We start from the raw sequence: 13,478 nt of genomic DNA on the forward strand, positions 1-13,478 counted from the left end.
AACCCAAGGCGACAACAATCACAACCAACTAACCAAGTAACTAGCTGTGCTCCAAAATCTATCAAATCATGTATGGCAAAGGCCCACAAAGCAAGACTAGTTTTGGGAGGCTAAGTCAACCGCATGTAGTCAGCAAGGATCAAGTACGATATGACACATGCTGTTGAAATGGGATTTTCATTTTGTAAGCTCTATTTATTTATTTTTCCACAGAAAAAGGCGGGTTGGTTCCCTTTCCATTACATAATCAAATATATATGGACGGCCAGTGGCCTATAACTGATACAAAACATGGGAAAAAAACCCCTTTAAGGCTAAGGATCATACGTGAGATAGAGAGGAAAAGCCCTTGAAGTACAAATGCCTAAAGATACATCAAAACTGGGTACAAGTGGAGGCTAGTGGTAGGGTAAGTGCCGAAGTACAAAGAACATAGGACTCAAAGACCATAAACCCGAGCTGGTATCCACGTTCGAAGTTGTAAAATATGTACTGTATCTGCAAGACTAGAGATCAATTCCAGGGAACTGAAAAACCTCTATAGATAACCTGTATCATCTCCTGTGACCATCTCCTTGAAGTATCCCTAAAATAACCACTCCATCCTGCATGGTCCAGATTATAAAGGAGGGGGGATGTGAAAAATCCTCATCCATAATCCAACAGATGGGTAAAAACTATGAGGCGGGCCAGTCCATAAAGGTCTGCCTATCGGATTTGGAGCGTCCATAATCATATAGTCAATCTCCTCGTCAAGAATCCCCATCCTATACAACTCCTCCTCCAAGAAGTGATCAATCGCATCTCTGACAGTCCGCCTGGTCCAATCAGAATGCAAAAAATCAGCAATAAAAGCCTATAAATGAGTAGGAGTATCTCTTCCCACAAACACTAGCCTCGTCTCCTAGTAAGCTGGAGTAAAATGATGATCTCTAAAGGGACTGGGCGAAGGGGCTCCTCTGGTGACCTCCAAGATCCGTGAAGCATAAAATTCATCGGAGGGAAGGAGGCTGGAACAGGTGGAGGGGGTGGCAAAACCAAATCCTCCCTAATGAGTAAAATTGCCTCAGGAGTTGGAGTGTCCTCAACTATGAAAGTATCGTCTATTGGCTCCAATACTGGCTCCCTCTGAAAAGCTATTGGGTCCTCTGCCTGGACTGTTGTCATTGCTACTCTACCAAAGGTACCTCTAAAGAAGCTGAGCCAAAGTCTATTGCTGCCCTCTATGGTGAGTCACTAAGTGCGGTGTCTGGATGGGGAGCCTCAGGGGGCTCCTCAAGTATAACAGTTTTGGTCTTCCTCTTGTACACTAGAAGGGCTGTCTCTGAGAACTAGCACCTCCAGTGCCTCTGCTCTGTGAGGCCTGCTATTGCAACCTGGGTGATGTCCCGGGGTGGTCACTTTTTAGAATGTGTATGATATCACGTGAGTTAACCGGAGAGGATTATTAAAAGACCAAAATGTATAAAAATGTATACATACAGAGGGGGGTGGGGGTTTTTTAAATAGGCTCACAGTGTAAGTATAATATGTATATTGGGGTATTATTAATTACCTCTTGAACGCACGTGATATAGGGGTCTTTTGATAAGTGACTGCCCCGGGGGTGATGTCTACTGCCCCTCTGCCTGACTCTGTCCCCGTCTCTGACCCTATCAGGGCCTCCGACTAGGACAGTCTCGCACTACATGACCCATGAGATGGCATTAGTGGCACTGATTTAGTATACCAGGACCGATAACCTCTAAGTCCTGACAACTCTCTCCCACTCATACCAAAATGACTCTGGGAAAACCTGTGAGGCAGTCATAGCAATCTTCACTAAAAGGGTCACGTTGTTTGTAACAAAAGAGTCAGAGAAAGGGGTGCCGAAGATAGATCCAAACTGATGAAGAACGGTTGGCACCCTGAGCTGTGCCAGAAGCTTTGGAAAAGCAAGTGTGATTGGAAATCTCGGAATCTGATGCATCTCATCAAAGGAGGAGAGGTCAAAATCTGTGTACCAAGGTAGAGCAAAGAGCATAAAAAACCGGATCTGGAGAGGCGCTCTGGCAGCCATTGAATGCGCAACCTCAGTAGAAGAAAAAAAAATGATATAAAGTATCCTTGTCCCAGTGAGATAATCCTGGATATGCTTTCCAAGGGACTGAGTTCGGTAGTGAGCCAATCCCTAATCTTCTCCCTCTTCCTCGGAGGAGAAACGCCTACCAGCCTACAGATGAGGCCCCTCTCCTTGAGAAGCGCGTGGAACTCCCGGATGCTGCTCTCTGTGTCCCTGGAGAAGCTCACCGGGCTATCTGAGGGGCCATCATCTAGACCTGAGGAGCCAGCGTGCTAGGGGGAGGGAAGGGGAAAGGAAGGGGAAGGGATGGGGGAGGGGAAAGAAAACACACACAGAACAACACCAAAAACCACACACACATAAACACCCACAAAGGAAAAAAAGGGGGGGGAGAGGAAGAGGGATGAGGGAAAGGGGGAGGTCAGGAAGGGAAGCGCCGAAGAGGGGCAGGGCAAAGGGGGGGGGGGGGGGGGGGGGGGGGGGGGGGGGCCACAAAGGCAGGGCAGCGGGCAAGCTCTTCAAGGCGGCAGCACGCAACAGGGCTAGCGCACACCAGCACAAGACACAGGTTAAGCGCGAGGGCAAACCACCAACAATGGCAGATCGAGACAGTCTCTCTCTCTCTCTCTCTCTCTCTCTCTCTCTCTTTCTCTCTCTCTCTCTCTCTCCTTGTAGGCTCTATTATCATTTACAAGTTTGATAGGTTTATGATATGACATGATTTTTGTTGTCTCTTGTGTCATTCATGAGTTTGAGAGTCCTATGATGTATGACACGACATAGTGTCCAGTTTAAAGTTATAACCTATGTGCGTTGGTGAGTGGTGCCTTGTAGTCTGTGTAACACTGTAATTAGACGCAGTTCAAGTATTCAACTTTAGTCTTCATTTCAAGCATTGTGTAGTGATTAAATGCATGAGTGCCATTTGGCACAATTCGATGCATTTGCAAGATAAGGAGAGACCAGAGCTCGAAGTTACTCTTTAGGGCTGCATTTGTGAGGTTTTCAGGTGGATTGGCACAGGTTAAGAGCTATTGTGAGCTTCCTTTGACTTGATTCTCGTGCACAGAGGGTTGAGCTTGCTCCCCACTGTCTCTCTCTCTCTCTCCTCTATGAGCAGTTGTGATGCCCCACAAGAGGGTTGTTCTTATAATGTATGTACAGAAAGTGTGGAAATTATGCTTAATGGCTGAGGCAAGAGCCTCCATTGACAGGAACAGGTGTAGCTAACTGCTACACCAAAGCAGGTACGGGTGAGGGTCATAACCTCACCGTACAGGGGCTATTTTAGCGTTGTCCTAACACTGAAATTGGACTGTTTTGTAGCCGTATGAATGCCAGAATCAATGGGAATAGTGCCCAGTTGCAAGAGAATAGATCCGGAAAGTCGTAGAGCTGAAAAAAGAGAAAAACCAGAGACTACAGCCTGCTGTAATTCTCTATACAACACTGAATTCAGAGGGTTTTTGTTAGTTAAAGTCAGTTCCATGAAGGGGGTTTGATTCGGGTCAGTTGTGGTGCTGTTATGTTGCTGAAATTCCGTTGAAACAGGTGTTTTCTAGCTGGATACACGAACTTGAATCCCTAGGACTCATCTTGTACTTTCCCTCTTTTATAATTAACAAAATACCGCAAGGGGCGCCTGTTTAGTGGCCTACCTGGTGTCGAGTGTCAATTCAGAGGCATTCTAGCTTCTGTGTGTCCTTCTATTCCTTTGTGTGTTAAGTACAGGTAAAGTGGGCGATGTTTAAATGGGTGAAAGAATTGAATAGATTGTAGATCACTGCCCTTTTCCAGTGAGCATGCCGGTTTCATGGTTCCATTGCCGGGATTACCATCACTTTTTCCCTAAAGAGTGAGCCAGGGTCTGTTTGGGTGTAGACACACAGAGTTATCAGTTATTGCTGACAGATAGGAAGGCATTAGAGAGGAAATGTCATCGTCGCAGGAGAGACAGGAGATCCATGTTATCCATGAGGTGGGTGAGTCGTCTAGACTGCCACAGTATGTTTCTCCTCTTGCCATGGCTGAATACCACAGGTTCCTTCAACTTCCTTAATGGACAAAGATATGTTTAGGACTCAGCTTATTGCTGCTATGTCCATGTTTTCATAGGTGATGCAGAATCCCCTGTTTCAGGAATTTCTGTAACCTCCTCCTTCTTTGCAGCAAGTTGGAACACAGTTTGGGGCTCAGGTACATGCCACTTATGCTGAAGATTAAGTGGTAACCCCACCGCAGATTCCGGAGTCACTGGAGACTCCAAGACCTCTTCCCATTGTTCAGGAACAGGTGGCTAAAACGCCAATCACATAGGCTATGTTCTCAGTTCAGCCCGCCACTTTACCGCAGCCGAATGTTGGCTCTAATGGACAGGGAAGTAGTTTCCAGGCTATGCAGCAAACATTTCCACCTACTTCCGTACATCCTAGGTATTTTGGGGGTGGATCAGTATTCCAGAGCATGGCTGGTTATGCACCTAGAAATCAGTCTTACACGCCAGGAACAGTGTTTGGGGGTGCAAAAAATTGGATTCCCAACCCTATGTATGGTAACCTTGGTATGCAACCAAGTTTCAGGGTACACAGGGCAATTTTGGAATGGCTGGTTATCAAAATCAGCAAGCTGGTACTGTGCCCATAGCTCCCGTAGTCAGTGGTCCAGCAATGATAGTGCCACTTGTTAGTGTTCCTATGATGCAGGCATATCCTATGGACGAGTTGATGGCTTATGAGAAGCCTAAGCCATATAAAGAAGGTGGTGCAACAGTGCAGTTTGATACCTTCAGAGGATTTGAAAATAGGACCAAGGCTTTATCCTGCAACACTGTTTGATGCCGCATTTGCTGGAGGGAATTTCACTGAGCCTTCTAAGGTCTGGAAAGCGGCTACCTTCTTGAAAGGAAATGCAAGTCAGTGGTGGAGCACTTTATTGTTACAGGGACAGGCTCCTTCCACTTGGATCTATTTTAACAGGTGTTTGCATCTGCTTGGTTGACCAATGAGTTTGAGGTAGAAGTTATGTCACAATGGCACAATTTGGATGCAACTAAATGCAAGGATCTGGATGATTTTAACAGGAATTTTTGGAAGGCCTTACTTCCAGTCACTTCCTACAAGGTTGTGCCATTAACCGAGAAGATAGAACATTATTGTTGTGGGCTGCCCAAAGAGCTCAGAAATTACTGTACAAAGACAAAGGCTACCACCTTGACGTAGTTGATTGAAAATGCCAATACAAGAATGCCTTGTTACTGGGACAATCAAGTGGTTTTAGAGACAGTCAACAAGAGGACAAATCTGAAAAAAATTCAGCAAGAAAACCTTTTGCAAAACAGGTTTCTCCAGCTCCTCAGAATACAGCTAAAGCATGGAAGTTCAAGAAGAAGCCAAGTAGATTCTTTGCACAACAGTCAAAGGATCAGCAAAAGCCTTTTGTACACAAATCTCCTGAAAGGCTTTGATGGTTGAATGAAAATTCTTTAACTGTGAGAAGAATGGTCATATTGCGTCCAATTGTCCGGACAACAAGAAGAGACCAGCTGATACGGAAGATCATGAGGACAGAAGAGGAAAGAAGCCCAAACCCGTCTAGCAGGTTTAGTGCTAGATATGTTAGGGGACAAGCCAGCTATAGACGTCGTTCTAAAAGCAGTTTTATGGACTTATTCAGGCTTGATCATGATCTGATGGTATCCACTTTTCAAATCTATCCTGTTGAAAATAGACGCACCCTCCAAGCGGTCTAAAATGTCATCAATCCTCAAAATAGGGAACCTATTCTTTATCGTGTTCTTGTTTAGTGCACGGTAATCTATACACATGCCAAGAACCATCCTTCTTCTGCATTAAGAGGACAAGAGAGAAAAAGGGAGAAGAACTTGGCTGAATCAGTGCCTTTTCTAAAAGCTCATTCACCTGGCTCATAATCTCTTTCTGTTGGGCTGCACTAACCCTGTACGGAGGTCTATTCGGTGGGCTAGTGCCTGGCAACAAATCTCTCGTATGATCCTCAAACCTCTTTGGTGGTAATTGCAAAGGTAATGAGTCAGAAAAAAAATTACTGAAATGTGATAAAAATTCTGATCTGTCTCTCTCTAGCACAAATAAATTTGACTCATTGACATCACATGCAAAAATCAAGTACGCAGAAAGGTGATTCTTTATTACCGAAGTGATAGCAGAAGTAGATACAATAGGTATAGACTCTCCTTTAAGCTTGACATCCAGCACATGAGTCTTTCCCATGTGTTCCAAGGTAAGTGTCTTTTTATAGGCATCCAACACACCATGCACCCTGTACATCCAAGGTATGCCAATCAAGACATCACAGCCCTTGAGCGGCATGATATAAAATTCTTCTACATCCACATAGAACTGTATATGCAAATGCAATTTTCCAAGAATGGGTGTCACTGACTCTGAATGGCTAGGACATGCCAATACTTCCTTTGCTGTGTACCCCATCTCATCTGCTCTAATGCCCAAAGTAGTAGCCAGCTCTGGGGAAATAAAGTTTTCTTTGGCATCGGGATCAAAGAAAATGAGCACATGTTGGTCCCTAACTTTACCCCAAGCTCTGCAAAGCTCATTGGCCTTTATGAGTTCTTAGTAATGCTCTTTGGCCTTACAAATGCTCTTGCAAGGTTGAATCGGATGATGGACAGGATCTTTCGTCCACATAGACAATTTGTTAGAACTTTCTTTGATGACATGATAGTCTATTCAAAGATAGAAAAGGAGCATAGAGAACACTTGACAGCAGTTTTTAATGAGCTACACATTCACAGATATGGAAAGAAGAGTGAATTCTTAGAGGAAATTCAGTTCCTTGGGCATATAGTGTCTAAAGATGGTGTCAGAATGGATCCTGCTAAGGTTGAAGCAATAAAAACATGGCCAGATATTAAGATTTTCCATGATGTTTGCAGCTTCCTGGGTTTGTGTTCTTACTACAGGAGGTTTATATGCAACTTCGTAGAGATTGCTTCACCTTTACATGCGTTATAGAAGAAAGATGTCTCTTTCAGATGGACACACAAAGAGATTTCATCATTTAATCTTCTTAAGGAAAAGATGACTTTAGGACCAGTGATCATCTTGCCAGATCTTAGGAAGTCATTTATTATCTAGTGTGATGCCTGTGGCAATAGCATTGGTGCAGTGTAATGCAAGATGGCCGGGTAGTGGCTTATGAAAGCAGAATCTTGCAAGGGCTAGAACGGACTATGCAGATCTATGAGAAAGAATTGTTGGCCGTGAGACATGCGCTTACCAGTTGGAAATACTACCTTCTAGGGGAAGATTTTGTTGTCGAGACAGATTATCAAACATTGCGTTACTTCTTGACATAGGTAAAGTTGTCAGAAAAGCATATGTGATGGGAAAACTTTTTGTCAATGTTGCACTTTCAGATTGTGCATGTGGAAGGCAAAAAGAATGTTGTGGTTGATGCTTTGTCAAGAAAGCCACAGATTTCAGCCATGTCAATTCCTTATGATCATGAGCTTGATGATATGAACAATGTTGATGATGAAGATTTTGCCAGGATCTGTGATCAGTTGATAGCTGGACAACCTCATGAACATTATCTTCTCAGAGATGGATTTCTGATGATGCATGGCAAGCTATGTGTAGCAAGGCCATTGAGGCAAAAAGTTATGACTGGAAGTCATTGTCCGTCATATGCCTGGCGTCGCAGAATTGATGCATCAGTGAAAGCGGTTGAGACATTTTTCTATTGGCCTACTTTGAGAAGAGATGTGGATGCTTTTGTGCGGCAATGTTTGATTTTCTAGAAGTTCAAGTTTGACAGGCAAAAAGCACTAGGGCTTTTACAGCCATTGCCTATTCCAGATAAACCATGGGAAAGCATAGCTATGGATTTTATCTTTGATCTTCCAAGGACACAGACAGGGAATGATGGAATCTGGACAATTATTTGCTGATTCAACAAACAGGCTCATTTCATTCCTGTCAGGAAGAAGATAAAACCAGATCAGATGGCACGATTGTTTATGTACAGTGTTTTCAAGTACCATGGTATGCCACAGTTGATTTTCATGACCGTGATCCACGGATGACAAGTCTTTTTTGGAGAGGCATATTTGAAAATATGGGCACTACTCTTAAGTTTTCATCATCGTTTCATCCACAGACAGATGGACAGTCTAAAGAGGCTAATTCTACTGTTTTAGATCTGTTAAAAGTCTATGTGTCAGAGCAAAAGGCAAAGTGGGAACAATTTCACTTACAAAGTACATCATAGTCTTGGGTTGGATGGTGTATGATTGACAGTTGGGGTATCTTATGGAACATCTCGGAACATGGTTCTTTTGAAACATACATGAGCCTATGCCTCAATAATGGTAGATGCATCATACGCTTAGCATTGTTAGCTCGTATGTTTAAGGCTATGTTCTAGTATTTAAGGGAGCTATGAGGAAGATATATATATATATATATATATATATATAAAGTCAAGTGGTAATGCTACATGTTCTAGTATTTAAGGGAGCTATGAGGAAGAGAGAGAGAGAGAGAGAGAGAGAGAGAGAGAGAGAGAGAGAGAGAGAGAGAGAGAGAGAGAGAGAGAGAGAGAGAGAGAGAGAGAGAGAGAGAGAGAGAGAGAGAGATAAAGTCAAGTGGTAATGCTACATGCATGTGGAAAAATTAGCCATGGTGGAACATGTTGCTACATCAGCTGACTACCTAGTTGTTTGCAGAGGTTATTTTGGTGCATCCTTTGGCTTCTTTTCTGGTTCTTGCTCTACTTATGGATCCGATGTGTTGGTCTATTGCATAAACTTTTCTGACATATTGTGGGTGCATCTAAGGTAAAAGAGGGGCCATTTAGGGTTTTTTCTTATAGATTTGAATGTGGCTTCCTTCTATCACAATAGGTGGGCTTCCTCCACTTTATATTGCCTATCTGGGTGTTGTCTGGTGTCCTTCGACTGGGTAGAATAATGAATGCCCTAACTACATTATTGACCTCTTAAAATGTTTAACAATATACTAGTGGTGGTAAGGGCTCATATATGAATCTAGATATCACTTCAAATTGGAGAGTTGTCTTGGGTATTTTTTGGGCAAGAGTAGGTAAGGTTTGAAGGTGTGGTAGGTATAATGGATCATGGTATTTGGACTACAATAAGGAAACGTTTGCTCTTTTCGGGACTTGGACTACTCACTGGGCTATGAAAAACTTGATATGACACCTTTGTCACTCTCATATACATAATTTACTGGCATATGTATCTACAAATTTTTTGGGGACTTGGACTAACTCACTGGGCTATAAGGTTTGACATATTTGTCACTCTTATATATACATAATTTTCTACTGGCATATGTATCTACATCTCTTTTACAGGGTTATCTTGGTGGATTGGCTGTCAAACTAGCAAATCTACTTACTGGTTCATGAGGGTTGGTCTAGCATATAACTAGAAGGGGATTGGAGTGTCAATTGGTTAGTTTTGTGAATTTTTGAAGATTATGATTACTATTTTTGTCTTCACGATACTAAGATATCCTTGTTGGTGAACTTTGGATTGTGGGGTTTGGTTTAACCTATTAGGCTATCTAAGTAAGAATGGACATAGGCTTTCTTACTCTAGACTTGAGTAAGGGGTATATCTAATCTCTTTACTAATAATAGGTAAAAGGTTCTTATAGCTTTGACTGATATTCTTTATGTATGTCACTCAATGGACCGCGGTTTCAATATCTTGGCTATCAAGATAGATCTTTTGGATAGGTGAATTGCGGGTTGCATGCCTAGTGAATAAAGGTTCCTTACCTTGAGTTTGGTATCCTTACCTAAATGAGAATATCCTGACGTGAGGGACAAACGCTTAATTGAGATATTGAAAGAGTATCACAAGTCGGAGAGGTAATGATTGCATGCTGCTACCAATTCAGAGGAGTGTATACACTAGATTTGTTGTACTACTCTAAGCTCATTTTGCCATTTGGCACATTTTGATCTTGTTTACAAGTTTGCAGTTTTTAATGTGTGGATACTCATGGATAGATTATATTCCTACAAACAATCCTTGAACCGTTGCATGATACAATAGATTAAATTCTAGTTTTGGACACGTTTGGCTCCTGAATGTGAGTTTCTTGTTTGTGTATAGTTGCTTGTACTACTGGTGCTGCTTGCACGACTACTCAGTATTTTGCAGAGCCTTACTTGGTCTTGATTTCTTCAAGACCTTTCTTGTCGATTGTATGTATAGTACTGCTCCTTCATATTTAATAAGACAGACGAATTTCATACAATTGTGATTCTTGAACCCTTGGCCTTGTGCTCTTTTATTGTTGGAAAGATTCACAAGAGAGTACCGATGGTAAAGACGGAGAAGCTCGTAGAATCTACAACACAAGTCTCATAGGAAAAGCAACGAAGTTTCATATAGAAGATTCCACAAAAGAAGAAGGTGCACAACAAGGGCGGGGGCGGGGAAGGATCAAAGAAGCGGCCAAAGATGTTGTGTGTCACCGACCGCAGAGTGTTCAGGGACAAGGAGAAAGAGGTTGAAGAGCATGCTTTCAAGGAATGGGTGCAGAAGAATAATTTGGTATGCTTTAACATGCAGAATTTTACGGAGACATGTTCAACACCAGATGGCAGCCCTGGCAGTGATATATGGTGTCCTGCTGTGGATCCCCAACTAGGTATTTCCTTCAACATGGGTGAAAGTGTCTTTTTTGATGATCCTGAGAGAAACTCTTCTATCTAGGGAGCCTGGAAGCGTGAGCAAGAAAAGAGGCATATGTTGGTCACACAATTAATAGCCGCAGAAGAAGACACTAAGGCAAAGCAGAAAGAACAAGTAGGTAAGAAAAGGGGTGAAGAGAAGCCTTCAGTGAGACAGAGCCGCATATATCTTACACTGATCTCAAAACACATGAGTCCCTTCACACCCCATGGTCAGTGTTTTGTAGATCAGTAGTGGAGGATGACCTTGTGTGCTTCAATTTTGCCGCATTTAGAGAAATTTATGAAGCCGATGATGAGGAGGGCATGCCAGATTCCTGGAGCACGACTCCGCGCCTCTGGCATACATGCAAGGATTGGGAGGACTTTTTAACTAAGGAGCATGTTTATGTGGAGCCGAAAAGACCCCTTCACTCAGTTATTTCAAGCATTGCGGGTAAGCTGGGGCTACTGGCCGATATTGAGGAGCATAGAGTTGAAAATTTAGAATCTGAATGCATCTTGGCATCCCCTCGAGAGAAAAGGGGGCCCGAAGAGCTAAACCTGATTGTGGACGAACAAGAGCCCACAAAGGATGAGGAGCTAAAACTAGATGCTCAATTTCAATAGGAAAAGGAAGCCACAATCATTAAAGAATTGAACAAGCAGCATGTACAGATGGTTGTAGGTGTTGAGCAGCAGGAGAAACGGGTGGTTGTGGTTGTGTATGCACTGCAGCATACAAGAGAGCATTTAGATGTTACTCCACTGAGATCATTGCTTCAAAAAATAGCAAAACAGCCTGTTCATAAAGAGGAAAATGAGGTGACAGAAGGTTCTCAAACGGCCTTAAAACAACCTGTTCATAAGGAGGCAGATGAGGTAATGGAAGGTGCTCAAGTGGCCTTAAAATTCCTTCAAGAGAAAGGGGGTAAGGCCACTGCAAAAGAGATGTGTGATGCGATGTTCTCAATAGTTACATCAATGTTTCAATCTAATCAGGGGCTGAAGTAGCGGCTCGATAAGCAGTTATTTCATAATGAGGGGCTGAAGCAATGGCTCAATGTGCACTTATCTAATAATGAGGGGCTGCAGCAGTGGTTCAATGAGCAATCATCTGATACTAATAACACATTGCAAGGCATTAATAGATCTATAAAAGAATTGCATGGTGTGGTGTCGATGATTGCATAGAGATCGTCCAGATCAAGCCTTTGGAGTGTGTTTGAAAGATTAACTCCAGGTGCAAGGGTGGTTCATCCAATCACCAACAAAGTGCTCCCTTATCAGTCAGATTCTCATGGTCAGCTGGAGAGAGTTGGCCAATTGTACAGTCAGCCAAAGTTTTATGGGAAACAGATGTGTGTGTATATGAAGCCCAACTTTGCTAAGATTCACATACTTGCGAAGGTAGTGCAGAATGGAAGTGAAATTGATGAGACAACAAGTCCATAAGTTGATAAGGTCAAGACCACGATGGTGGATGAAGATGTTGACCAACCCTTCCACACCATTGCCATCGCAGAGGTCACTGGAAGTCTAAATCTTTGTGCAGTTGCTTCAGAGTACTGTCACCCCAATGTCTTGAGCAACACACCATCCTCTAAGCTCTTGTACAAGTTAGTCAACTAGAGAGGGGTATTAGTGCTACCATGACTTATTACAATGTGAGTTTAGACTTGATTCAAGGTGGTGCTATTATATCACCTTCTTTTATGGAGTTACATGAGCCTAAAAAGCTAATAAGTAGGGTGCTTCACTTTTGTGGTCCTCTTGTGGCTGTGATAAAATTACACAAGGAGGATCGTGTATGGCTTCTTGATATATAGTCCTTGTGCCTAAGAGTCTTTACTCTCTCTTCTTAATCAAGAATGTCTCTCTCTAACTACACAAGGTGGGTGGGTCTTGTATGGCTTCTTGACATATAGTATAGTCCTTCTTCTTAATCGAGAACATCTCTCTAATTGACCCTTATTTGAATGTTGATGATATCAAGGGATTGGTAACATCATTGGTATAGTTAGCCTTTTTGTGGGCTAAGGTCCACGAATATGGTCTGCATTTCCATGCTTTCAGAGATCTCCACAGAGCTATATATATATATATGTATATATATACATATGTATACACACACACATGTATATATATATAATACATGTATGTATGTACATACACACACACACACACACACATGTAGGTATGTATATAGGAGTCACGAATATGAATTTATAGTACCTTGAGTAGGAGATCTCCTTTGATAGAGTTATTGACTTTGAACTCCCCTGCAATTTGCGTCACGACGACTTGTTTGATCTTGGCAAAGCTGACAGTTAAGAACTAGATTTGATATTTATGGTCCATGAAGTAAATTTCTCATCTCTCTTGATTTAAAGCTTAGATTTTGATGCCGCTTGACCTTAGGCGTTTCATAAAGCATGGCCTAGCTGTTATTGATTTCACATCATATCATGTAGAGGGCATCAAGGAATCACGATTCCTTGTCTATCTCTTGAGGTAGCAGGCTAATTATATGTATGCATTGTATATAGCATGTATAGTGCAGTGAGTATGCTTTGGTGCAAATTGAAACTCAAAATAAGCTAGATATGGTCATTTTTTGAACTGAAGCACTGTGAATTCATTAGAGTTGAGTTTAAGTGGACTTTTTTGTTTCTTTGAGCTCTTGTCATTCCCAAGGCCTTTCATATGT

At 42.4% G+C, this 13,478-nt stretch overlaps 1 protein-coding gene across 1 annotated transcript; it reads left to right on the forward strand.

Moving 5' to 3' along the window:
• Positions 1–11,446: 11,446 nt before the first annotated feature.
• Positions 11,447–11,782, forward strand: LOC147443580 (uncharacterized). The gene has a single exon (XM_086527824.1). It carries the CDS (start codon positions 11,447–11,449, stop codon positions 11,780–11,782), a length of 336 nt encoding a protein of 111 aa, XP_086383950.1.
• Positions 11,783–13,478: the final 1,696 nt, after the last annotated feature.

The sequence above is a fragment of the Adiantum capillus-veneris genome, chromosome 13, assembly GCF_014529385.1.
Source record: "Adiantum capillus-veneris isolate H3 chromosome 13, ASM1452938v2, whole genome shotgun sequence".
Lineage (NCBI taxonomy): Eukaryota > Viridiplantae > Streptophyta > Polypodiopsida > Polypodiales > Pteridaceae > Adiantum > Adiantum capillus-veneris.